This window comes from Pseudorasbora parva, chromosome 17 (genome assembly GCF_024679245.1).
Source record: "Pseudorasbora parva isolate DD20220531a chromosome 17, ASM2467924v1, whole genome shotgun sequence".
Taxonomy (NCBI): Eukaryota; Metazoa; Chordata; class Actinopteri; order Cypriniformes; family Gobionidae; genus Pseudorasbora; species Pseudorasbora parva.
In genome coordinates this window covers 17,580,144-17,608,089 of record NC_090188.1, presented here as the reverse complement: position 1 = coordinate 17,608,089, position 27,946 = coordinate 17,580,144, and the positions used below count along the sequence as shown (strand labels likewise).

Sequence of the window (27,946 nt, the reverse complement as noted above, 5' to 3'; positions counted from 1 at the left end):
AGAAAGGCCTTCATTGACACCAATGTCATTTCCTCTCTCAAGACCTATAAAAGGCACTAAAGACGTCGTTACAAAGCCCATCTCACTACAGTGGCTCTACAATCATGTTATGACGCGCCGTGAATAGTTTTCGTGCGCAAAAAACAACAACAACTAAATATCGACTTAGTGATGGGCTGATTTCAAAGCAAAGTTTCGAACGTTATGAATCAGTGAATTGATTCATGATTCACAAATCAATTCGCTGATTCATAACCGATCAAAACTTTGTTTTGAAATCAGCCCATCACTATATAAGTTGTTATTTAGTTTTTTGCACACAAAAAATATTCTCGTCGCTTTATAAAATTATTGTAGAATCACAATAGTGAGATGGACTTTGTAACGACGTCTTTAGTGCCTTTTATGGGTCTTGAGAGAGGAAATGACATTGGTGTCAATAAAGGCCTTTCTGAGCCATCGGATTTCAACAAAAATATCTTCATTTGTGTTCAGAAGATGAACGGAGGTCTTACGGGTGTCGAACGACTGAGGGTAAGTAATTAATAACAGAATTTTTTTGGGGGGGGTGAACTAACCCTTTAAATTTATAACCTTAACCTAAGTTTGAAGTTGGTAAGAATTTTAAAAATATTAGTACAATTTATAGTAACTCTCATTTCTGTGTTAAATGCTAAAAACTTCAGCATCATTGCTCTTAGTCTTCAGTGTCGCAAGACCCTTCAGAAATCATTCTAATATGCTGATTTGGTGCTCAAGAATAATTTCTTTTTATCAAGTTGAAAATATTTTTGTTGAAACTGATTTAAAAAAAAATCAGGATTCTTTGATTACTGGAAAGTTCAAGAGAACAACATTCAATTGAAATTAAAATCTTTTGTAACATTATCAATGTAATTTTTGAACAATTTAATAATGGATCCTTGCTAAATAAAGATATTAAGACCAAAACTTTTAATCAGTAGTGTATTATAACAAATTAAGCCACCAAAAAGAATGAATAGATTTAAATTTATATATAATTATAATTTTTATAACATTTTTAAAGTTAAACAAGGTAAAGGTATTAACCAACACTGCAAATTAATATTATCAGACAGAACATAGAATGTATGTATTTTTACTGGAGCTAAAATATAATACTGTGACGCATTATATAAATATTCTTTATTCTAAGTTATAAATACATCTAAAATGTTTAAAGGTAATGAGCCTCTGCTTTGTAAGTATAGATTAATGATTCATTAATTCAATTAATCGAAAAATGCTTTAACAACTAATTGTTTCATATATCATTGTAAAAATACCTCAAAAGACGTCATCTCACCTGTGTTGCACGACTGGAGCGACAGGACGGGCCCAGGGCGATGTTGACGGAGCTTGAGGACTGTGTATCACTGGTGTTTCCCCCCTCAGCTGCAGAGAGGCCCGAGATGACCAAACCGCTGGAGAAGCTACGCTTGCCAAAGAGCAGGCTCAGCGTGGAGCTGGAGGAAGACACCTGGCTGGAGCGATGGTGACCTGCGGCTGAAGCCAGAGGCCCTGTTGTGGACAAACGAGGCACCTGGGAAAAGACGGAGGCAATGGAGGAAGTGTTGAAGGACAGCTGGCTGTTGGACAGGCGCTGCACCAGCCCAGGGCCTCCAGAGCCCGAGCCGTGCTGGCTGTCTAGGATGGGGCCCGATCGGCTCGTGACAGGGGGCCGTTGGCCATGAGGTTGCACTGAGCGACTGCGATACTCCCGGTGAGCTGCAGGGACAGACAGAAGAATGTGCATTCTTCTTATTCTCTTATACGAAACGCTCATTTCAAGATGATAATGATAGATGACAAACTATATATTTTATCATTTATTTAAAAAAAAAAATCGTATTATTTTACCAAAAAAGTATAAAATATAACTTGGTTAAGGAAAATTATTGGATTGAGTTATAGGTAGGTTAGGTTATGTAGGTAGGTAGGTAGGTAGATAGGTTAGGGTAGGTTAGGTAGGTAGGTTAGGGTAGGTAGGTTTAGTTAGGGTAGGTTAGGTTAGGTAGGTAGGTTAAATAGGTAGGTTAGGGTAGGTATGTTATGTTAGGGTAGGTTAGGTAGGTGGGTGAGGGTAGGTAGGTTAGGTAGGTAGGTTTGGTTAGGGTAGGTTAGGTAGGTAGGTAGGTAGGTTAGGGTAGTGAGGTTCGCTTAGGTTAGGTAGATAAGTAGTTAGGTAGGTTAGGGTAGGTAGGCTCGCTTAGGGTAGGTAGGTAGGTTAGGGTATGTAGGTTAGGGTAGGTAGGTTCGCTTAGGGTAGGTTAGGTAGGGTAGGTAGGTTAGGGTAGCTAGAGTAGGTAGGTTAGGGTAGGTAGGTTAGGGTATGTAGAGTATGTAGGTTAGAGTATGTAGGTAAAGGTAGGTAGGCAGGTTAGGGTAGGTAGGTTAGTGTAGGTAGGTTGGTTAGGGTAGGTAGTTAGGTTAGGGTAGGTAGGTAGGTGGGTAAGGGTAGGTAGGTTAGGGTAGGTAGGTGGGTTAGGGTAGGTAGGTAGGTGGGTAAGGGTAGGTAGGTTAGGGTAGGTAGGTGGGTTAGGGTAAGTAGGTAGGTGGGTTAGGGTAGGTAGGTTAGGGTAGGTAGGTAGGTGGGTTAGGGTAGGTAGGTTAGGGTAGGTAGGTAGGTAGGTGGGTTAGGGTAGGTAGGTAAGTGGGTTAGGGTAGGTAGGTAGGTTAGGGTAGGTTAGGTTAGGTAGGTTAGAGCAGTGGTTCTCAAACCTGTCCTGGGGACCCCCAACCAGTACACATTTAGCATGTCTCCCTCATCAAACACACCTGATTCAAATCATCAGCTCATTAGTAGAGACTCTAAGATTTGAATTGGGTGTCTGATGAGGGAGACATGCAAAATGTGCAGTGGTGAGGGGTCCCCAGGACAGGTTTGAGAACCACTGGGTTAGAGTATGTAGGTTAGGGTAGGTAGGTAGGTTAGGGTAGGTAGGTTAGGTTAGGGTAGGTAGGTTAGAGTAGGTAGGTTAGGGTAGGTAGGTGGGTTAGGGTATGTAGGAAGGTTAGGGTAGATAGGTTGGTAGGTAGGTAGGTAAGATTATACATTAGTTTTAGTTTAGTTTTTATTTAATTTACTTTATTTAATGACTATAATTTTAATTTTTGATCGTTTCAAATTACTTTAACGAAAATGTTCTTCCAGGCTTTAGGGCAATAAACTGTACAGATTCATATAGTGTCCATGATTTATTCTGACCTCCATGGTGTCTAGACTGGGAGCTGCGAGGACGGCCGTGATACAGGCTTAGGCTCTGGGATGTGGCGGAGTTGTGATTTTGACTTAAGGAGGACCCAGCACAATCCACATCCTCCATGTTCATGCCACTGTTACAGCTGGTAAGGTTATCTTTCCTCACCCTAGTAAATGCAAGGAAGTAAATGCAAAAAATTATTTTTTTTAATTCAGACTATAGAAACCAAGAAAGAGACTGTTAATGCCTTACCAAAATATATAATACATACCGAAACCACCTGGAGAGCAGCCAGGTGCGAATGCTTTCCGAACTGAGAGGGCCGCCCCATATGTTCCTGATCTGCTTGTGAGTTCCCATATAGGAGGTGGTGAGTGGGGATACAAACATGGGGTAACCCAGGGGCTGGTCACAGGAGGAGTTGATCATGTTTCGCAGAGCCTGTTTTGAGTTCTGGATGCTTCCGCGTTCAGGATTTCGGTTACGGAGGAAGACAAGCTCTTGTTGCTGACCTGCCCACAGCCCTCGCACGCATTCTTTATTCATCTAAGTGGAAAGATGCCGAGATAAATTAATAACAATCAGTCTTAAAAAATAATAAAAACTAAAACCACACTACAAAAAAAAAATTATATACAGTACCAAACGTTACTATTTTTAATGTTCTTGAAATTTGACATCTATTTTCGCATTTATTTGATCAATAATAAGTAATAAAAATTACATATTCTGGCTTTAAAGTCCCTGTGAACCAGAAGTAAGCAACTGAGTTTCCTTCAGTGCTGTGACGTATTTCCAAGTGAAACAGAATATTGAATAGAGGGTGGGGTTTTACTTCAGGGCTCCTTCTCTCCATCTCTCGCTCATAGCAGACAAACAGTTGGAGAGTAGTGGTTAAGGATATTCAAACCTAAGCTGTCAAACTGTCGTCATTGGAAAATAAATTCCATTCCAGACCGAAAGTAACTCTTCAGATTTTGATTAAAGGTGCCCTAGAATGAGTTGAAACAATATGTTAAATTGTTCACTGATATCTACATAGAGGGTATGTGGCTTATTTAAGGGCAAAAATTGTCCAGATACAGTTTTTTTTTACAGTATTGGTGTTTTCAGATCATCCGCATGCGAGAGAGCTTGTGTGCATATGGTTGCCAGATTGTACATTTTTAGGTAAAACACTGGATGGTATATGTGTTCTTTTTACAGAAAAGCTCTGATTGGGGGATTTAAATTACTGAAAATCTGGCAATCGCAAGCACGAACGCTCCTCTTTCCCTCCGACAAAACCAAAACCAGTGATTTTGTTCGAGTTTTGTATATATATAATTGTAATATTGTATATTGAATATTGTAATTGCCCCTTTCTTCAGTTTAAGACGCTGAGCGAAGCTTGCTTGAAATGGGCTGAACAAATGAACGATTTTGAATTAAATTGTTGGGGGATCCGATTTTAATAAACATCAACCATTACTGTTGAAATTTGCTATCCTCGGCTGTCGCTTGTTTACCTGCAGTCTGGATGAATCGGCTCCGTCAGTTCCGCCTGACAATGAACATGTTCGGACATTTGCAAATGTTGGGGGCGTACATATTAATGATCCCCAGCGATTGTGTCACAGGTTGGCATTATGTTGAGAATCACTTATTTTTGCGTGGTGTTTTTCATGCACAAGATTTACATTAGAAGTAGAAGGTAATGGTGTTTGAGACTCACAGTATGTGATGTCCATGTACTGAACTCTTATTATTTCACTATGGCAAGGTTAATTAATTTTTAATTCTAGTGCACCTTTAAAGATTACCGTGACACATTTTTTTCAGTGTATTAACTTGGATGAATTCTTCACTCTGTAATATGTACTAACAAAGTAAAGAGGGTCAATTTTGATTTCATGACGATTTTAAAAGAACAACATTTACTCAAAATAGAAATCTTTTCTAACAACATAAATCTTTACTGTAAATTTTTTATCAATTTAACTCCGTTTCCAACATTGATAATAAATCAGCATATTAGAATGATATTTGAAGGATCATGTGAAATTGAAGACTGGAGTAATGGCTGCTGAAAAATCTGCTTTGCATCACAGGAGGTATTGTATATACCGGTATGTATATTGTATAGTTTTTGCTCTCTTGCCTTTATAACTTTGAAGCTGAGATGTCGTTTGTAGAGCATGATGATCTTATACTCATCTGCGCCTTCATCCACCATGTGACGAAGCGTGAGAAGTGTGTCTCGGCTGGACAATACTGCTCTTCGCCAGGCGGGATCGCTCTCATGACATATCACTAGACTGGTTCTGTAGCTGGTTATGGCCTCGTAAAGCACGGCAGGCTCCTCAGTCTCCTCCAGGCTCGTGAAGTGGTCCTGTATAATGTGAAATATTTGAGGTTATACCAAAATGCAAATAGGTTGTGTTTAGTTAGTCGTCTTGTGAAATATCCCCCCAAAAATTCAGTAATTTCACCTGGTGGAGTTTCAGACTCATTCTCACGGCTGGGGCCACAACCGTCTGCAGCATGTCCATGTCAGCAAATACCCATTCATCCTTTGGGGCAATGCGAAAGTCACCTTTGAACAGTGTGTTGAAGCCATAGAGGAATGACTCCAGACTGTAGAGGAAACCATTAAAGTCAACTTGAAATCCAAATTGGCCTATTTTTTTAGACATTGCAGTATTTATTATAAAAGATTTATCTGTGCACATCATTATTTATTTAAAATGTGCTTTCATAATCTTTCATTTAAATGACTTCCCCTCCCTCATGCAGCTCCTCTCTTTTCTGATGACATGTTAAACCGGCACGAGGGCGAGCCAACCTGTCACTCTCATGAGATCACAGCAAAAGCAAACCACAACAATCCAATCAATTCCCAGATGAAAATGTTTGAAAAGACGTTTCACTCGGATATACATAACAATAGGGAAGAAAATCGTTTTTAAAAATGTTAAAATTTCACAGAGACTTAGAATTGTTCTAAATCCCATGTTTATAATGAACAACGCGTTATGGTTATTGTGTTATTACAAACTGTGTACGCTGGTTAGCTAGGCTTAATTTTGTAGATGGTTTATAATGGTGTCTGTTACTGTCAAAATAAATAAATAACGTTAGATAGATAACGTTACGCATCACTGACAAACCGACATTAACAGAAAAAAAAGGTTTTTATTGGCATTAGGTGTAACATCAATCTGTCAATTAACTACCTCAGTAACGTTAAACACATCAGTTAACTTATGTTAGCATTTGTATTTCACTACGCTAACGTTACCCTGCCAGTATATAAAGACAGATCAAAGTGACATTAGGTTAACCAACCATTCAGAAACGTCCTGTTTAGCCTTAATTCTCAAATTTCGTTGGTGCTGTCATCTTGTCCTGGGTCCGACTCCGGTTCAAACTAATAAAGTTCCACAGATCTGTCCTCAGAGACTCTCGTCGCCATTCTTTCACCTCTACTGTTGTCAATGGCAACACCTCGTGCCGGCCCACAGAACAGAGGGCTGAGGTCATTTATCATTTAAAGCCGTATGCACTGAAATGGCTTGGTGAAAACAGAGCTGGTTTTGACCAGGTAAAATTAGTGTTTTCTTACAATACTAATGAGAATTTTTAATTAAAGTATATTACAAAGTTTTAGACACTAAAAAATCATATTAACTTGTACAAAAATGGCATTATATGACCCCTTTAAATGTCTCGAACAACTCATCACTGTCTGTCTAGTTGATCTTTCAATTGTTTTCATCCTGTCTCATGTTCATTTGTCTTAGGCCACATCCACATAAAGCCAGAGCTTTCCCTATCCAATCTTTTTTTTCCTCATCTCAAGAAATATCTGTGTACACACGAAACCGCTGAAACCAACTCAAAATGAAGTAGTATAAGTGCCAGCGTAGTGTGTGGCACTGTAATTCTGACACAGAAATACACTAAAAACAAAATTTACGTGCACAACGCTAATGTTGGAAGTGTACCTGTTGGATCTGTTATGTGCTGCCGTGCTCAGGGATCTCCGTCCAAGCACAGATAAAGCGAAACACAGGGTAACCAAGGGAGAATCTTCATCACTGTCCACTGGCTGAGAACCAAAACAAAAAAAGATTCAAGTTTAGATCACCTTAACATTGTGGAAATGCAAAGAATACGAAGGTACGTGCACCATTTTAAAATGTTTTTTATTGCATTCTCAAAGACTTCCTTTAGTGCATCAGCTTTCACTCACTCTTATAGATGCCATTTGTAACTCCTCACCTCCTCTAGTTTGTTGGCACAGTATTGAATCCATTCCAGGTAGACGTTACAGTAGCTGGCCCTGGTGACCCCCTGCAGACAGTGGACATAGTCTTCATCAATCTTCATGCTGAACACAGCCGGATCCTTCTCAATGTGATGCCATTTAGTGTAAGACTGCAGGACTTCATGCATGGACTGGTCTTTAATCCATATCTGCAGCTTGGGGTTGATCACCAGGTAGTAGATGATACTCTAAAGATAGAAATCATTGAACATGTAGGGATGTGAGTGTCGCCGATGTTACTTTAGCAAAAAAATAGCAAATCTAGAACATTGTAGCTACTTCATATGTTGAGGAAATGTAGAATATGAAATTTAAGTAGATCATTTTAAACATGTGCAGTAGTTATGCCTCTAAAAAATAATTTAAAAAGTAAACACCTTTTGCAAGAATTGTTTTAAATGTTACCTCATTATTTGGCAGTGCAATTGCATTTATCCCCCCACAAAAATATATATATATATATATTTATTAATAGTACTAAAAGAACTGTTAATTAATCCATTAAGGAAACAGAGTTGTGGAAACAGAGAAATGTGAATTGGAACCGTATAGTACTATTACAACTCTCTTCTAATATAAAAAGGTCACACAACAGTGTTGCTAGTACCTTAAGGTAGTAAGTGATGAGCAGCTTGCGCAAGTCATAAACTTGAAGCATGGTGGCAGCGTTGTTTTCACTAATGCTGTAGCCCTCCAGCAGATACTTAGTAGTGGTCACCTCCCAGGCCAGCCAACGTAAATTGAAAGCAGCATTGCATGACAGCACATGGGGCAAATGACCTGGCTCACAGCAGCAGCAAGAATCATCCTCCTCTACACCTTCTGTAATGGCCTCCACCTCCCGCTGCTGACAGTAAGTACCTGAGGAAACGAGAAAGAGAAAGAAATGAGTGAGGAGACGGAACATTGACAACAATATGACAATATAGCATTAACACCACTTACCCCTGAACTCCAGGCCTCGTAGCTGGAAGGTGACCAGACCGTTGCCGACCTCGATGAGGTGAACAAGTGCATTAAGGTAGTCAGAAGCCAGGATGAAGCAATCTCCAGCACAGTAATTCCCCCAGCGGCCCAACATCAGGTCTCCACATAAAGAATGCTGCAAGGAGCGCGTCAGGTACTCATAGAAAATTGAGTTGAGGTTGTTGTCATCACAGCCTACATGGTGAGCATATCATCTCTCAACATTTTTATTTAAAAATGTAAGGGGACACCATTGTGTCTTTAGCAACAGTTAGAGACATTGCATCCTAAAACAAGCCTGACATACTGAAAATTGTCATGAACCTTCATGCATTATAAAATCAAATTCTAAAGAGCGAGTTCACTCAAAAAAGGAAAATGTGGATGTCTTTTACTTTGTATGACTTTTCTGTCGTCCATGGTAAATTTTCTGGAGAATATTCTGGTCATTCTTTTCAATATAATGAAAGTGACTGGTCCGTCAGAATCCAAAAGAACATCAATGCAATGCACTTTTACTTTAAACAGACTACGAAAGTTGTGTCAGCGGCATTTGACACCATTGTGACCAAGATCACAGATTTTATTTGAGAGCTATAAGTGGACACAGTTATTCAGTGAATAACAAATTTTGTTTTTAAATAAACTACTCAAACATCACACCATACACTCACCGTCCACTTTATAAGGTACAACTGTTCAACTGCTCATTAATGCAAAATATCTAATCCGGCACTCGCATGGAAGCAACTTTAAGCATGCAGACGTGGGCTGCGTCTGAAACCTGGAAAATGTTGCCTTTGGAGGGCACATTTAAAGGCAGGAAGGCATCAAGCCACGTCCGAATATGTTTGCTTCCTGTCTCCTGAGATGCCTTCATATGATCGTTATTTTTTTTTATTTTTTTTTTTTTTGAAGGCAGCATACATGCATCCTTCACTTTACGCCTTTGATATCCCACAATCCTGCGCTTTCCATTCAGTGATAGATGAACTGGGGGAAAAAAGATGGTGTCCGAAAGTTTTTGTTTTCTTACCAATATTTTCCATTTCTGGTGTCATTTCTTGCGAGAAATTACTAATGTAGTAATTAAAGGGTTAGTTCACTCAAAAATGCAAATTATGTCATTATGTCATAGATGACTCATACGGTCTTGTTCAAAATAATAGCAGTACAATGTGACCAACCAGAATAATCAAGGTTTTTAGTATATTTTTTATTGCTACGTGGCAAACAAGTTACCAGTAGGTTCAGTAGATTCTCAGAAAACAAACAAGACCCAGCATTCATGATATGCACGCTCTTAAGGCTGTGCAATGGGGCAATTAGTTGAATTAGTTGAAAGGGGTGTGTTCAAAAAAATAGCAGTGTCTACCTTTGACTGTACAAACTCAAAACTATTTTGTACAAACATTTTTTTTTTTCTGGGATTTAGCAATCCTGTGAATCACTAAACTAATATTTAGTTGTATGACCTCAGTTTTTTAAAACTGCTTGACATCTGTGTGGCATGGAGTCAACCAACTTGTGGCACCTCTCAGCTGTTATTCCACTCCATGATTCTTTAACAACATTCCACAATTCATTCACATTTCTTGGTTTTGCTTCAGAAACAGCATTTTTGATATCACCCCACAAGTTCTCAATTGGATTAAGGTCTGGAGATTGGGCTGGCCACTCCATAACATTAATTTTGTTGTTTTGGAACCAAGACTTTGCCCATTTACTAGTGTGTTTTGGGTCATTGTCTTGTTGAAACAACCGTTTCAAGGGCATGTCCTCTTCAGCATAGGGCAACATGACCTCTTCAAGTATTTTAACATATGCAAACTGATCCATGATCCCTGGTATGCGATAAATAGGCCCAACACCATAGTAGGAGAAACATGCCCATATCATGATGCTTGCACCTCCATGCTTCACTGTCTTCACTGTGTACTGTGGCTTGAATTCAGAGTTTGGGGGTCGTCTCACAAACTGCCTGTGGCCCTTGGACCCAAAAAGAACAATTTTACTCTCATCAGTCCACAAAATGTTCCTCCATTTCTCTTTAGGCCAGTTGATGTGTTCTTTGGATTGTAACCTCTTCTGCACATGCCTTTTTTTTAACAGAGGGACTTTGCGGGGGATTCTTGAAAATAGATTAGCTTCACACAGACGTCTTCTAACTGTCACAGTACTTACAGGTAACTCCAGACTGTCTTTGATCATCCTGGAGGTGATCATTGGCTGAGCCTTTGCCATTCTGGTTATTCTTCTATCCATTTTGATGGTTGTCTTCCGTTTTCTTCCACGTCTCTCTGGTTTTGCTCTCCATTTTAAGGCATTGGAGATCATTTTAGCTGAACAGCCTATCATTTTTTGCACCTCTTTATAGGTTTTCCCCTCTCTAATCAACTTTTTAATCAAAGTACGCTGTTCTTCTGAACAATGTCTTGAACGACCCATTTTCCTCAGCTTTCAAATGCATGTTCAACAAGTGTTGGCTTCATCCTTAAATAGGGGCCACCTGATTCACACCTGTTTCTTCACAAAATTGATGACCTCAGTGATTGAATGCCACACTGCTATTTTTTTGAACACACCCCTTTCAACTAATTCAACTAATTGCCCCATTGCACAGCCTTAAGAGCGTGCATATCATGAATGCTGGGTCTTGTTTGTTTTCTGAGAATCTACTGAACCTACTGGTAACTTGTTTGCCACGTAGCAATAAAAAAAATATACGAAAAACCTTGATTATTCTGGTTAGTCACATTGTACTGCTATTATTTTGAACAAGACTGTATGTCGTTCCACACCCGTAAAACAGTTTGATATATTTTATATTTACTCCGAGAGCTTTCTTTCCCTCCATTGAAAATGTACGTACAGTAAACTGTCCATGTCAAGACGGACCATAAAGGTAATAAAAACATCATCAAAGTAGACCATATGTGACATCAGAGGGTTAGTTCGAATTTTTTGAAGCATTGAAAATACATTTTGGTCAAAAAATAACAAACTATGACTTTATTCAGGATTTTCTTCTCTTCCGGATCTGTTTTCAATCTGCATTCGCGACTCCGCAGTGACGCTGCTGACTTTATATCTTATAGTCATTAATGACATAATTTTCATTTTTGGGTGAACTAACCCTTTAAATATGTGTTTAGTTCTCACCAAAGCTCTCTGTATTTTGCTGTAGATCATTGAACTGTTACACTGCCTTAGAAGTCCGTCCGAAATCAGTTTCATGAGGTGCTTTCATGCACAAAACGCTGCTTCACAAGCCATTGGGAGCCATACCTAATAAAGTGGCCGGTAAATGTATATTAAACTTGTAAAATATACAAGTATAAAATATAATAAATCAGTGGTTCTCAATCATAGTGCTGTAAGTCGTATTCTTAATTAACATACTAAAAGATAATGAAATTTACAACATATTTTTAGATTGGACGACCTTTGAATCCTGTTTTAGACAAAGGGGGGCCTTGGAGTCAAAAATATGAGAACCACTGCAATAAATTGTTTAGAAGACTTAGTGTACAAGTCTTGTATAACAATTTTACTGCACTTTTGGTGTTGGTTTGGAGCTTGACACCACAAGTAATTTGCTTAAAAATAATGAATTCAAGTCTGGAACAACATGGTGGTTTGTGTTTTTGGGATGAATTATTTCTTGAACAGAAAAGAAAACATTTTTGATACATTTTAACACAGCAATTGACTGTGTTTTAAGTTTGATATGACATGAATAGATAAAGACAATATTTACCAGTCTCTTTGTCGACCTGAGACACCAGCCGGCTGTTGGAATTGTCAATTCGTTTGGTGCTGAAAATGTCGAATGAAATGTTCATGAATATAAATATTCACAGTCATGACAAAAACCCAATTTAATCTGATGCCTGCGCCGCCATTCAAGTTTAATATCAACAACAGAAACATTCTGTTCCATCGCATTTGTGGTTGGAAACCACATCAATAATTAAGCATTGTGGAGCTTTTTCTCTGCTACTACAGGCTGTTGGACTCCAGATAAAGCCCATCAACCATGAAGGAAGTACATTGCATCAACAGCTGTTTTCAAATCAATGAAATATGAACTTGTTCTTTCAAGTGCCCTTGAAGACAGAAACCTGCACTGCCAGTGCATTACATCACTCTGAAGCTACATGCATATTTAATCTGTGTGGAATAACAGGCAACTTACTTGTAGTTCCTCTCCCAGAATTTTACAGGCCGTGGATAAGAGGTGATAAAAATAGCGCTCCCGAGAAAAGGGCTGAGTGGCGTGTAGAAGACCGTCGTGATTAACGTCTGCACAAGCAGCATGGCAGAATCTGAGCTGCTCCGTCAAGGGAAAAAAAAAACCATTTGCGCTGCATTTGGATGCATGATGCTTTAATTGTATTACAATTATCCTTTAAAGCCTTTTCAAACTACCTGACACAGAATAACACTTATAATTTCAGAATAAATTTCACATTATTAACATTTCATTCTGCTTTGGAAATCCTGAGATTAATCATAAATTATTAAATTTTGTTGACAAAAATATTTGCAGTGTTTTCATAGCATAAATGGGTTTTTATACATATGAATATATAAATGTATAGTTGCTTTTACAGTATTTTAGGAAGTGGGTCCTTCGTAAGGGGATCATTATATTTGGGGGGGTCCATGGCTTAAGAATATTAAAATTAGAGGTTAACATAATACTAGGTCTGAACAAACCAATACCAAGCTGGACAGATTTAAAGGATATGAGGTACAGCAAAGGGTTGTGCAAATGCATGAAATGCACTACCCCATGCTATCTGCCAGGGGGCGATATACACCAGGATGAAGTGCAGCTTGTGGAGAAGATCCCAAAGCTGTAGAGAAAAGAAAGAGATGTTGTAAGACAGCAAGACAACAAAGGCAATTATTTTGGGACTACCGGTAGTGACTAAATGTACTGCTGAGAGCTATTTCAGAAATAGTCTGACACAAATGACATGTCATTTTTATCTAAGATGGAAAATGAATACTAAATTAACGCAAAGGGTAGGGAATGTTTTTTACTTTGCAAATGAAGAGCGTTTCAATGCACTGATGTCCATCTAACCCATATAGCACTGACCTTGTTGAAGATGATAGACATGAGGAAGAAGTTGAGCAGGAATGTTTCAGAGGCACTGCTGCAGTCAAACTCAAAGAAGATGATGGTGAAGATGAGCGTGAGGAACTGGTAGCTGGGATTGCAGAAGGAGGCACGAAGGAGCTTCATCCCAGCAACTGTCATCAACAAGACATCACAGCTGGAGCGAGACACAGACACCTGAGCCACTCAGGTGCAGAGGCAGCATACAGCCAAGCACAGCAAACACTAATCAGGTGGCTCTGACACAGGTCTGATGCTAACTTCTGCTAACACCACCACAATGATCAGAAAAAGGTACTCTACCAACACTGCTTCTATACATCTGTGAGTATGTGCGTGTGTGTGAATATATACAATTATTGTGTTTAATACACAATCAAACTATATTTAATGTGTTTTTTTTTTTTGAAAGATGTCTCTTCTGCTCACCAAGGTTGCATTTACTTGATCAATAATACAAAAAAAAATATTTCTATAACTAATTTTCTATTATACTACATTTATTTAAATGAATTTTCATCAGCCATTACTCCTGTCTTCAGTGCCACATGTACGGTGGCCTTCATTTGCTGCTCAAGAAAAGTGTCTTAGTATTATCATGGACATGGACACACACACACACACACACACACACACATACAATAGTCACATTTTCTTTGAAAGAAATCGCATATTTTATGCTGCAAGGATACATTAAATTAATCAAAAGCGACAGTATAAAATATTTATAATGTTATGCTGTTCACTTGAACTTATTATTTATCAAAAACTATTACACAAAAACTATTACTCACTGCTGACAAACAGTGCTATCAGTTTAGGGAAAACAGAACAAATGCTGCTGTCTTCCCTTTTGCCAAATAGGTTAAAAAAACTTAATAGGTAAAAAATAGGTAAAACAAATAGGTAAAAAAAACACCTATAAAGCATGTCGCCATCCAAGGCCACTCCCACTCCCAAATGCTGTTTCATGCATCCTGAGCTTTTTACACTGTTAAAGACTTGGATTCCCATCCTAAACATAGACAAAGTTTCAAAAACTAATGTTGGACGTTTGATGGAGTATTTCTGTGTCAAAAATACTCCTTCCGGCTTCTCACAAGTTTCGGAGAGTTTTTTTCGAGTATGGCTCGGCTTGACATTAATAGAGCAGAAGGTCTTTGTATGGGCTGTATGGGCTCTTCTCCCGGTAGGGTACGCGCGCGTGCATGTGACTAGAGCAAGAGAGGAAATGCACGCCCATAAACACTCCGCGCCGCGCTCCACTTTATTCCTACGGGTGACATCAAGCGACTTCAACGCTTCAGCACAGCATTCCGTGAAGGCAGCACTGCATTTGAACCGATTTGAACGCAGAAATGACGGGAAGCTTCACAACATCGCTTCAGTCACGTCGCAAAGTGGATCTCCACGGTCACTGCTGTCAGGACTTTACCAAATCATACCAAAGAAGTGTGTTTTTGACGGAGCGGTCCCAGCGATAAAGGTTCGGTCCTGCTTTGGAAGCAGCCGGTGAGTAAAACTGCTTCAAATGTCTGTGCTGTTGGCTATCGTCACGTGATTAAACATCAGTAAACGACACGATCGCGTGCTTTGTCATTCAAATGCGCTAACGGTTACTCCATTGCTGTTCTCTGTATAACGTTACACTAGTCTGGCGTGCAAAACCGTTTTGCTTGCTACTGCTAAGGTTTAGTCGCATACAATAGTCCATAAACCGAATCATGTCCTCATAAACTGCGAGTAAAGACACACAAATGTTGACAGACCACTAAATACAGTACATACCACAGAGACGGACGTCCTGCTGTTGCTGTTTCTCCTGTTCAATTTATTTCAGCCTCCGAATGATTCTGGATCATATATCTATTAGCTGAGATAGCCATGGGCTCCTCCACGCTTGAGGACATCACTGCTTTGCGCGCTCGTCATTCTTTAGCTCCGCCCACACGATACGCCTCCAGGCGCTCGGTTTTTTCCGGAAAAACTCAGTACAGCCCATATTTCTTTTATAAATATAATAAAACTAAAGACTTTTCGTAGATATGAAGGATGCAATACTACTCTATAGATTCTCAAGATTGACATGAGATTGACGGAAACTGAGTGTTTCACCCCCCCTTTAAAGAGTAGACAAAGTGCGATTACAATTTTCAGTGATAAACCTACCCAAACAATAACTGTTCTGTTATTAACCTGTTGATCCGACAATACGAGATACAAAAATTAGGAAGTATAATCTGTAGTTTTCACAAAACCCAGAGCTATCAAAGTGGCAAAACAGCAGACTTTTGCTGACAAAAAAAAACACATTAATTTCTCTCTCCAGGGAACACGGAGAATGAGTAAACATTGTTAATTTACATATACTACCGAAACTTTAACAATACAATGTGGGTTGAAAATCAGCTAAGTTACACTTTAAGCAGAACAACTGTCTTCAACATTGAGCACCAAATCTGAATATTAGAATGATTTTTGAAGGATCATGTGACAATTAAGACTGGCGTAATGGCTGCTTTGCATCACAGGAATTTTGTTTAAATTGTAATAATTCTTCACACTTTTACAGTTTTTATTGTTTTTCTGATGTAAAAAAAAATTATAGTCTTGGTTGAACAGAGGAGATATACTGTTTATAAAAGCAAAACATTTAGTTTAAAAATAAATTATGGGATTGCAAGTAAAAAATAAAATAAATAAAAATCATATCTGTTTTAAATTGTCAATAAGAATTAAGTAAGGGTGCTTACTGTATTCCTAGTTTCTTACGATGGCTGAGGGCGAAGCCATCGTTGGTAAGTGCACTGAGGACAATGGCTGGGTAGACAATATACTTCTCAAAACTCAACAGCCCCACATAGAGACGCTCAAACCACATCAAGTGAGCATCCTCTGAAAAGATAGTATACTAACATTAATATTCATATGAATGTCAATGACGGTAGATACATTAGAGGTGTGAAGTTACTGACCTCTGGGTTCAAACTGTGAGTATTCCTTACTCTTCAGCACAGGATGAGAGATCCACAGCCAGGGATGGTGTTTCCGTAACTGAGGGATGATATAGTGCGTGACAAAGCCCACAGTGGCTGCTAATGCATACAGCACTATGGACACAAATGGCTGTATGTGACAAAAACAAAGCGTTAATTGACCTGTAGACCGCAAACGGCATTGAGCATGTAATCGTTGACTCTTGTCTCTCTATTATAGTTTAGATTTGTTTATGATTTTTAAGATGACGTGTATAAAAAGTTTAAAAGTAAGAGAAACTCACCCTTAGAGACAGGAAAACCGTGCTGGCAGTAATTGCAAAGGTCAAAACCGAAGCGAGAATACAGATAACCAAATCTGACAGTAAAATCTCTTTCTGCAACATAAAATAATATATGTATTTTAAGTAATACATCTAGATTAATACATTAATACATGGATCCATACATAGATGCAAATACTACAAGCAAGGATGCATTAAACTGATAAAAAATGACAGTTAAGACATTTGCAATGTTACAACAGTTTAAAATAAACATTGTTCTTTTGAACTTTATTCTTTATCAAAAAATCCAGAACAAAAATGTATCATGTTTTTTTACAAAAAAATATTAAGTAGAACTGTTTTCAACATTGACGATATTAAGAAAGGATTCTTGAGCAGCAAATCAGCATTAGTATGATTTCTGAAGGATCTATGTGACAGTAATGGCTTCTAAAAAATTGCATTAAAAAAAAATTATATAGAAAAAGTTATTTAAATTGTAACTATATTTCACAATTTACTGTATTTTAAATTAAATGAATAAGAACTTTAAAAAGCATTTTGAAAAATCGTATCGGCCCGCAAACTTTTGAACGGTAGTGTACACCTGATTACTCTTGTTGATGAAATGATTGTGAAATGAAGTGAAATGAGAGCATTTTTTTTAAATTATCTAAATAAATCAAAAGCACCCACCACTGAGCCTTTGAGTTTCTCAGGAAGAGGGTCTATGCTCTCCTCCTCCTCCTCTTCACCATGTCCAAGAGACGGCATCAGCTTGGACTTTATCAATGAGCTAAGATCAAAAACAAACAAATGTTTTTTTAGTTCAAAATGTTCTCAACCAACTGATCTGTGGAAACTGCACAATGTTCTTACAATAACACTGTTGGATCACTGCTTTGTCGACTAAGATGATAGGACAGGACCACTAGCAGGGCACAGAAACCAGAGAAAAGTGCTGGAATATGCTGTTCATCCCAAGGCTCCTACACAGAAGATGCCATTGCCATCACAAATTTATGATATATCTTGTATTGCATTCAAAAATACTTTTCCCATTCCCAACACATCGTACCTTCAAAGCGCCAAGACAGAATCCGTAGAGTAAAGACAGCGCTATTAGACTTCGTACTATACAGTACACTGCAGATGGGAGTCCAGTTGCAGCTAAACAGAAAAAAGAAACACTAGTTTCCTCCAAATTCACTTGTAATCATTTCTAATTGTCTACATTTAATCTACATATAATATGTACATATATGTAATCTTCATGTACATAATACAAAAAATATTTATAATTGATACGGACCTGTACCTCCAAAAAAATGCATGTCGATTTGTTCTAAAAAGTATATAACAAAGGTGTTGATTTGTGGAAAAAGTCCCAGAAGAAACGTTACCGGAAAGCAGTATGTAAACCCTGAAAAGATCAGATCAACATACACATCAAATTTAAAATGACAGTGCAACAATTAACATCTATAATGTTTTAAACATATGTTTCAACGATGTACAACATACCAACTAAAATGTCTTGCATATACTGAAGGGCGTCTGAAGTTACTATTGTGATGCCATAGATGGTGGACACAGGGAGGTCTGGTCTTCTCAACACTATCTCCAAAATCCAAATAAGGCCACAGAACATACAGAAATATGCAGCACGACTGTAGATGACAATTTGATTATGGCCCTGTAAAAAAGACAGCTTTTTTCATCCTGTTAAACACAATAAGGATATGAAATCTTCTCGAATGCTTCTCTAGTACACTCACATGAGTAGGTGAAGCTGCATCTGGCTGAACACTCTATAAAACATAAGAGGCTTTAGCAGGCAGCCTAGCAGTAGATTCCTTTTCAGCAAAGACAGGCTATAAAATGAGGAATGCGGTACCTTCAGTAAGGAATACTGACAGCTAGCAATGACCAGGCAGAACTGAAAGACCCAAATGTCTTTGAAGCAGCCCTCATTCAGAAGCACAAACCCCAGAAAAGCCACCAAGAAAGCTAAGAATACAGCCACCATGTTCTCAGTCATATCCTTGTTCCTGCAAAAACAATTAGCATCTTTCTGTGCTTATGGTATTTGAATAGCACAGCAATGTTTAAAAAAGGTCCCGACTCCCGACACCTTCACTGGCACACTCACCTGTCAAACAATGCCAACAACGTTAGCCGATCATACAATATGTTCACCCATTTCCCAGGAAAAACCTTTAGTTTGTAGTACAGCTTTCTTGAGGGTTTCTCTTGGGTTGATGTCTCAGATGATTCATCTAAAGAGTCTTCCTCCTGTGTATGAGAAATACTCAAGCACTCAAATGGTAAGAAAATGATGGCTGAATTAAATTTTTGGTTAAAATTCTGTATTTTAACCAAAACCACCAATCATCCATGGTTTCTATGTGTTTTGTTTATACTGTTGTTTGTGTGAGAGGAAGCTTAACATGTGGAAAGAGAGATTCAACACCTGGAAGATTTCTGGATGGGTTCTCCTGGGCCGGAGTCGGCGAGTAGGAAGGATGCGTCGCTGGAATGGGCATTCAGAGGGTCCTCCCACCAACCCGTCCTGGCACTCAGAGTTAGAGGATGTGGAGAGGAGATCACTGATGAAAAGATGGTAAAATAAATCTATAACAGGTGTTTTTTTTGTTTCACTTACTATTGTGATTGTAAAAGAGATAGGATACCGTACCATATGTTGCCGGTGATGAGCTCGGCACCAAGGGGTAAGTTTAGAGCTCTTTCATTGTACAGTTTCCGAGGTCTCTCTCCTGTATATATTGTGCATGTTAAAAGCATCTATATGACATTGTACATAGTACACAACATTTTTTCTGTAATTTCAGTCTGCCCTCTGTACTCACTGTGAACAGTGTGAAAAGTGTAAGCCTCCTCTTTGGATGTAGCCTCTGGTCTGCAGATGACCTGAAGCATAGAGCTCTCGGATTGGGATGTTTGTGAGGGCAGAGAATCATAATCAGGGTCCCTCTCCTTATCTGTCTGCGGACTATTAAGACATAAAATGCACCCAAATGTCATTTTTTTCACATGGAGTGGGGTTTTAATCTGACATCCCTGGAATTCAGTTGGGTGTTTTTTATAGTACAGTAAGTTTATAAAAACTCGATTTCAATGAGGGTACACACAAACTACCATTCAAAAGTCTGATGTCTGTAAGATTTTATGTTTTTGAAAGCTCTCTTCAAGGTTGCATTTATTTGATTTCAATATATTTAATATATTTAAAATGTAATTTATTCCTGTTTTATTTATTCCTGTTTTATTCCTGGCAAAGCTGAATTGTCATCAACCATTACTCCAGTCTTCAGTGTCACACGATCCTTCAGATATCATTCTAATATACTTATTTGTTGCTCAAGAAACATTTCTTAATATCATAATTGTTAAAAACCAGTTGTGCTGCTTTATATTTTAGTTTTTCTTCCTAACTCATATTATGTCCACAACAAAAAGTTTTGCAAGAGAACACAAAAGCATATAATTTTTCATCAATTTTTTTTTCCAGATCACCATGTCCCTTTAAGGTCTCCATAAGGCATCCTTGCTGAGTAAAAATATAATTGTCTTTAAAAAAAGTATACTGACCAAGCCAAAACTTTTGAACGTTATTGTGTGTGTGTGATATATATATATCACACATGTATCATATTTATATATATATATATATATATATATATATATATATATATATATATATATATATATATATATATATATATATATATATATATATATATATATATATATATATATATATATATATATGGCATATACCCACCTTTCTGGAGAGACAATAGGAATGAGGGTCCCTTGAATAGTTTTCATTGTATCTGTAGCTAGACTGTTTGGGGGATTTGGACACTCCTGTTGTTGTCCTGTGGATTCTGTCACATCAGAGTTCTTCTCCGCCATCATGCTTTGCTCTGAAAGGAGTTAGACCATTAATCTGAGTAAAGACATTAAATCCGGTCTCATGCATTAATAAGTAACTCTCACCATTTATCTCTTCCTTTTCCTCCTCAGACTCATTATCACCCCCAAATCTGGTGTTGTTGATAGACTCCAGCAAAGACACAAACTCAACAAAGTTGGACTCATTAGGTATCTGTCCCTCCTTGGCTTCTAGGTCAGATTTAGAGGAGGTCATTGTACTGAGCTTATCTTTAGCTCTATGGCTAATGAGGACAGCATCTCGTCCACTGTCGATACTGAGTCCCCTAGCATGTGTTCTTCCACTCTGAGTACATCTCATATATGCTGATGGAATTTGCAAGAATCCATCAGCGTCCAGTTTAAGCTCAGGAGGGTCGTTTTCATAAGGATGGGAGTTCACATCAATGCCTGAAGAGCTGTTATTGGTCAGTTGGGGGCTCAGGTTGGGTATCTCATGCTCATTGCTCTCAATTTCTTTGCATTCTTGAGCAGAGTCAGAACTGATTGGCTCTTTGGCAAGAAGACTGTCTTGATGCTCTGACTTCTCCTGAACCGAGTTGTCTCCTGGAATCCGCGTATCTTCTTTCTCTTCATCAACAGAGGGTTCCTCTACTTCGTGAGGTGAATCAAAGGTGATGACAGGAATTTTGACAGGACAGTCGGATTCTCCCTGGTGGGACTGAGCTGACTCTAAGATGCTCAGTTTGACAGACTCCTCCAGCTCGGCCGCTGTCTGTGGATCACAGCTCATTGTAATAATGATCTTTACCGTATCACTCTCGTCCAGGTGGGACAAGGGATTTGAGTTGTCAACCAGCACCACAGCGATTTCATCCGAGCAATAATTCTCCTCAGGTCTTTCTCCATCGTCTGCCTCTTGTGTAATGTCTAGAGAGGTATTATTGTTGTTAGGGTCAGTGGGGGGTTTGTCTTTCTCCTCTAAACTGTCTGCCTCGTTCACAGGGGAAGGTGGTAGATTATGATCAGCTGTGTCTCTGTGGGCTGAAGGAATCTGCTCTCCCTGCAGGAGTGGGGCAGACTGGTCAGTGTTGGGACTGAACACATCCTCGGGGGTGAGCCTGTCCTCTGCATCTGGCCTAGATCGTTCATTACAGACAGCATCACTCTGACCTGTAAATGTCAGTCAGTATACAAACAGCATGTTTAAAATCTCAGATGGACATATGATAGATTTAAAATGAATTAGCTTGGTTGATGTCACAAACTGCTTTAACCAAAATTAATCAATCCTACTCTACAATGTTTATGTATTTTATTCGATTATATTCCTTTTTTAAAGGGGTGGTTCCGTGTTCTTTTCTAGGCTTGGTTGTGTTTATGGGGCGCAGTATAACATATCTTAATACTTCTTTTTTTTTTTAAACGTCATATTTTTCTTATATTTTACCTTTATTCCACAACACTGTCTCCACTGTCCTTTGAACGGCTTGTTTGCTTCCTGCTTCTATGAAGCCCATCCCTCCGAAAAACGCAATGGTCTTCGATTGGTTAGATGGCCAAATATAGTTTGATGTATTTTTATTGGCTGAAGTGCCAAGCACAGGTTGTCCGGAAACGCCACGCCCCTTACCATTACGGGCAGAAGTCACATATGGGGCGGTGTTTATGTTAATAGCAAGTGTCTATGATGTCACCAACCCGGGAAGAAGCTTGTTGTAATCCAAACTGGCTGTTTTTGCAGGCAATAAACTACCATAACATTAAAGCTAAACACTAAAAACACTTAGTTCTTTCAAAAATATATGTGCTCATTAATGTTTATTTACTTCTTTCAAGTAATAAAGTATTCTTGTAAGTTTATAATATGCCATTGAAAATAAATACGGGTGAGGGGTTCGAATGCTGGTCGCCATGTTGCCTCTCCATCTTAAAAGTACATTAGCCAAAGAGGGACATACCCGTAAATTCAAGCTTCGCCTTTCGCGTTTTAACACTCAATGGCACCGTGGCGAATGTAAAGAGAATGTAAACTATTATTCACTGGATGGTCATATACCTTTTCACTGCTAAATGGGGGGAAATATCACACAGTGTAGCTTTAAAAGACAATATCTCTGTTTGCATTGAACTTTCAGCGCTGTAACTTTGCAAATACTGTTTATGCTCAAGAAGCAACATTACACACTAGCTAAAGTTAAAGTGAAAGTCAAGTGAAATCGCATGCATGCAACCACCCCTTTAAATATAATATATTACATGGAAAAACATTTCATTAAATTCAATAAAACATTCTGAAATGTTTTAGATGCAGTCAGAGACCCTCGCAACGCAAGTGTAAAGCTGTGTTCAAGCAAAGTCGTCTGACAGCTCTTTTTGAGAAGTCCCGGCAGGATGTCACACTCAGTGTGACGTGTAACTGAGCCTAGTTAGAGAGTAGTGAAGTTATTCCTCAGTTCATATGCTAGGCTCTGTGACTGAAACTTACAGTGATGTATCTGCACAGCATGTTTCCAGAATTGTGAGGATCTCTTCCACCGCAGTGAAACCAGGCCAGTGCTATAATTAAAATCTGGTACATACCATCTATGTTTTTCAGCTCCTCAGATTTTGGACACTCCTTCACAGTTTTGGATACAAACAATGATATTATTTCAAACACATAAAAACTTTATACATAACATTATCCACTGTGATGTTTGTATTTTTTATTTGTGCAAGATTTGCATTGTGTTGCTGTTATACTAATAACTATTTTCTTGAAAAAAAAAAATGATTTTAAGTATAAATAATTATAGCACATATTACTCACTCCAATCAGTCCAGGGTCTGTTTCAGTCTGTTTCACTGTGACCTGTATTACTGGACTTAGTCTGTTTTTGGTCAATACTGATGTGGCAACACTGTCAGGAACTGTGCTGCTCTTCCTGTGGAATAAAAAATTCAAACTTTAGCCTGGTTACAAGACAAATATTAAAAACACTTTTGTCAGTAGAGTTTATGAACTTTGAGGGCAAGAAACATGTTTTGTTTCAGGTGGCAAAATGTTGCCTTTTACATAATTTGTGAAAATAATATTGCAAAAACGATAATGAAATCAATAAATGGCACAGCTGATTTTGGATCTTACCTTAGAGATGGAAGACAGGAATCAGATGCGTTGCTTTTCTTGTCTACACCTTTGCTGATGTCAGGCACACTATTCTGGGCTACAATCTCGCCCTGATCGAACATCAGATGGAGGCGATAATTTACCATCTTAATGACAATGAAGAAAACTGTAACTGAGGTGCAGTAGATACTGAGGGTAGTAGTGGTGGGTGGAAGAGCCTGAAGGAAAAAAAAGAAAACATTAGAGCCATGACATCTATGGAGCCAATTGAGACAGATAGATAAATAAACTCGAAAATATAATTTTCGATTTTTGAATTTGTATTATTATTATTTTAAATAAATAACAGTAATAACTATATTTATTTTTGTAATTTCCTAACCAGAAACAAAACCACGATATCTAGGCCCATTTCTATTTTTTGTCTACTGTAAATGCACAACAATGCTTTGACACAAGCTGCCATGCGTTAATCACCTGTACAGGAAGCTATGCAGAAGAAAAATGCGACATTGCCAGCAGCTACGAGGAGCATAAACACCAAAATTCATACAATATTCAAAACATTTAACGCGAATTTCCATGCAAGTCATATTTCGTGAAAGGTTTCTGCAGCTATTCAGTGCTTTAGCAGAGCGCAATATTATCGGCGGCCTGCGACATTGTTTCACTCACCAAATGAAGAGATAATGGAAGCATAAGCAAAAACATCCATAAATACAGGTGACATGAATTGTTGAATTTATTCTGGTCTGGATCATGATACCATCCACCCGTCAGTGAAGCCCAGACTCCTTGGCGTAGCGTTTGCACGACTTGAGAGCCCATATTTGCAATAATGGTCGCTACAAATATATCATGCTGCAAGCTGCGAATTCACACCGCTGCCGTCCTCGACTCGCTGCCCCGACGTGCGATTACATATTTACACAAGCTGCCTCTACATCCTCCCTTAAAGCCGTTTACTTTTCTTTTTCATCGTCCACGCCTTGGCTCCCTATTTCCCAGCATAAAAGCATTGGTTTTGTGCGGTGAAAGGCTCCCAGCAGCATCCTCTTGCGCCTGCTTCACATGAGCGGATAGAAGGGAGGAATGGACTGATTCATAGCGATGCTCTGCTTGCTGCTCACTGAGTCATGCGCCCCCACCCCGTGAGGCAAAGGAGCCATGGAAGATCAACTGTACTGAGATGTGGGACAGCATCTTCAACTTAACATAGCTGATCATTTTGAAAAAAAAAAATTGAAATAGGCCAAGCTAAATTTATAATATTGATTATACATAAAATTAAAAATGTAATTTTTAAAACACAATTAGCAACAGCTATATATATATATATATATAAATATAGGCATATATATATATATATATATATATATATATATATATATATATATATATATATATATATATATATATATATATATACAGGTCCTTCTCAAAAAATGTGCATATTGTGATAAAGTTCATTATTTTCCATAATGTAATGATAAAAATTAAACTTTCATATATTTTAGATTCATTGCACTCTAACTTTTTTTTATTGTTTTAATACTGATGATTTTGGCATACAGCTCATGAAAACCCCAAATTCCTGTCTCAAAAAAATAGCATATCATGAAAAGGTTCTCTAAACTAGCTATTAACCTAATCATCTGAATCAACTAATTAACTCTAAACACCTGCAAAAGATTCCTAAGGCTGTTAAAAACTCCCAGCTTGGTTCATTACTCAAAACCGCAATCATGGGTAAGACTGCCGACCTGACTACTGTCCAGAAGTCCATCATTGACACCCTCAAGCGAGAGGGTAAGACACAGAAAGAAATTTCTGAACGAATAGGCTGTTCCCAGAGTTGTATTAAGGCACCTCAGTGGGAAGTCTGTGGGAAGGAAAAAGTGTGGCAAAAAACGCTGCACAACGAGAAGAGGTGACGGGACCCTGGAAGATTGTGGAGAAGGACCAATTCCAGACCTTGGTGAAGGGGACCTGCTGAAGCAGTGGACTGAGTCTGGAGTAGAAACATCCAGAGCCACCGTACACAGGCGTGTGCAGGAAATGGGCTACAGGTGCCGCATTCCCCAGGTCAAGCCACTTTTGAACCAGAAACAGCGGCAGAAGCGCCTGACCTGGGTTACAGAGAAGCAGCACTGGACTGTTGCTCAAATTGTGCATGTCATTCAGAAATCAAGTTGCCAGAGTCTGGGGGAAGACTGGGGAAAAGGAAATGCCAAAATGCCTGAAGTCCAGTTTCAAGTACTGGTTGTCTGGTGTGCCATGTCAGCTGCTGGTGTTGGTCCACTGTGTTTTATTAAGGGCACGGTCAATGCAGCTAGCTATCAGGAGATTTTGGAGCACTTCATGCTTCCATCTGCTGAAAAGCTTTATGGAGATGAAGGTTTCGTTTTTCAGCACGACCTGGCACCTGCTCACAGTGCCAAAACCACTGGTAAATGGTTTACTGACCATGGTATTACTGTGCTCAATTGGCCTGCCAGCTCTCCTGACCTGAACCCCATAGAGAATCTGTGGGATATTGTGAAGAGAAAGTTGAGAGACGCAAGACCTAACACTCTGGATGAGCTTAAGGCCGCTATCGAAGCATCCTGAGACACCCAACTCGTCACATATGGACGCTTGACCCGGACCCCTTGTCGTCACTTTTCAACGAACTGGGCATACCTTTATCGTAATTTTTCGGCGCGCTGAGTGCTCCATTCATTTCAATAAGAAACCTTTGGCGTCATACACAGACGCATTTAATTCTTTGCGTTTGTAAAAGCAGACATGATTTTATTAATATTTAAAGGCTACTTTTATATTTTGGAGCAACTAACCCAACTCCTACCCTAAACCTACCCACATCTTAACAATATAAAACACATACCAGGCAAATAAATGTACAGTCACAAGTATTTATTGCAAAATCTGACCAAAACAGTATAAAAGTATTAGCTCATGTTGCATTCCAAGTCTTCTGAAGTCATACGATATCTTCATGTGAAGAACAGAGTTGATCTTGATGTTTTAATCACTGAAATGATGATCCCGTGCCCCGTGAACGAACTCATTCGTATCTCATTCAAATAATTAAATCGGTCACAAGTCACAGGAGAGCCAATGACATTTTACAATCAATGCTGACGTAATGACGCAATTGGTCACAAGACATATGAGAGCCAATGCAATTTCACTATGAAATCTGAAGTACGGGCGGCAATATTTGAAATTTGATGTGTTCATGATCTTCGGCAGATAGAGATGCTGATCGCTTTTGGGGATTTTCTTCATGCAAATCAATCGTTTGGCCTCGGAAAACTTGGATTATTTAACTTTTTTGAATAACTCGTGGATGCAACTCGTCGTATGTTATATCCTGTGTTTTATATCCTGTTCACACAAATGGGTAGGTTTAGGGATGGGGTGGGGTTGGGTTACATGTTAAAATGTGTCTAAATAGCGTAAATAAAATAAATGTATATGAAATTATGCTTGCTGATTTAATTGAGAAGCACACGCCAACATGTCATACTGGCAAAATTATAAACCAATAAATAATTTCAATAAATAAATCAAAAAATAAATTTCACCATGACGATAATATTCCCATTCCCAGTGCGTGTATGACGCCAAAGGTTTCTCATTGAAATGTTTTTTCCTTTACTAAACGAACAACGTCTTCTTGGCCAAATTTGGGCAATGTCAATAAAGACGAGATCATCTGATATCCCGACGCCATTCTTCTGCAAGCAAAACCGGAAGATCCGATGCACTGCTTCGACGAGCACTTCCGGTATTCTATTCCGCTGTGATAAAGGCCTATGGAGCACCCAGCGCGTCGAAAATTGACGATAAAGGTACGCCCAGTTCGTTGAAAAGTGACGACAAGAGGTCCGGGTCAAGCGTCCATATGTGACGAGTTGGGTGTGAGGATGTGTTGTCCTGGGCCTCCATAACACCTCAGCAGTGCCACAGGCTGATTGCCTCCATGCCACGCCGCATTGAAGCAGTCATTTCTGCAAAA

At 38.8% G+C, this 27,946-nt stretch overlaps 1 protein-coding gene across 2 annotated transcripts in view; it reads right to left on the bottom strand.

The window, feature by feature from the left end:
- The window catches only part of pcnx2 (pecanex 2), a 33,169-nt gene extending 8,137 nt beyond the window's left edge, over positions 1–25,032 (bottom strand). For both annotated transcript variants that reach the window (XM_067420973.1, XM_067420974.1), the window contains exons 1-33: positions 24,598–25,032; positions 23,941–24,140; positions 23,623–23,737; positions 23,394–23,430; positions 20,916–21,983; positions 20,698–20,842; positions 19,763–19,905; positions 19,591–19,669; positions 19,366–19,501; positions 19,045–19,187; positions 18,790–18,943; positions 18,671–18,703; positions 18,417–18,588; positions 18,205–18,315; positions 17,971–18,062; positions 17,772–17,881; positions 17,589–17,688; positions 16,911–17,003; positions 16,606–16,756; positions 16,384–16,525; positions 13,610–13,787; positions 13,253–13,361; positions 12,698–12,827; positions 12,260–12,318; positions 8,479–8,694; positions 8,141–8,394; positions 7,488–7,721; positions 7,211–7,314; positions 5,696–5,840; positions 5,365–5,595; positions 3,496–3,770; positions 3,230–3,390; positions 1,328–1,749 (exon numbers count right to left, since the gene is read on the bottom strand). In XM_067420973.1, the coding sequence (XP_067277074.1) occupies positions 1,328–1,749; positions 3,230–3,390; positions 3,496–3,770; positions 5,365–5,595; positions 5,696–5,840; positions 7,211–7,314; positions 7,488–7,721; positions 8,141–8,394; positions 8,479–8,694; positions 12,260–12,318; positions 12,698–12,827; positions 13,253–13,361; positions 13,610–13,787; positions 16,384–16,525; positions 16,606–16,756; positions 16,911–17,003; positions 17,589–17,688; positions 17,772–17,881; positions 17,971–18,062; positions 18,205–18,315; positions 18,417–18,588; positions 18,671–18,703; positions 18,790–18,943; positions 19,045–19,187; positions 19,366–19,501; positions 19,591–19,669; positions 19,763–19,905; positions 20,698–20,842; positions 20,916–21,983; positions 23,394–23,430; positions 23,623–23,737; positions 23,941–24,140; positions 24,598–24,750 (5,895 nt within the window). In that variant the 5' untranslated portion in view covers positions 24,751–25,032. The remainder of the gene's footprint in view (positions 1–1,327; positions 1,750–3,229; positions 3,391–3,495; positions 3,771–5,364; positions 5,596–5,695; positions 5,841–7,210; positions 7,315–7,487; positions 7,722–8,140; positions 8,395–8,478; positions 8,695–12,259; positions 12,319–12,697; positions 12,828–13,252; positions 13,362–13,609; positions 13,788–16,383; positions 16,526–16,605; positions 16,757–16,910; positions 17,004–17,588; positions 17,689–17,771; positions 17,882–17,970; positions 18,063–18,204; positions 18,316–18,416; positions 18,589–18,670; positions 18,704–18,789; positions 18,944–19,044; positions 19,188–19,365; positions 19,502–19,590; positions 19,670–19,762; positions 19,906–20,697; positions 20,843–20,915; positions 21,984–23,393; positions 23,431–23,622; positions 23,738–23,940; positions 24,141–24,597) is intronic.
- Between the last annotated feature and the right edge of the window lie 2,914 nt (positions 25,033–27,946).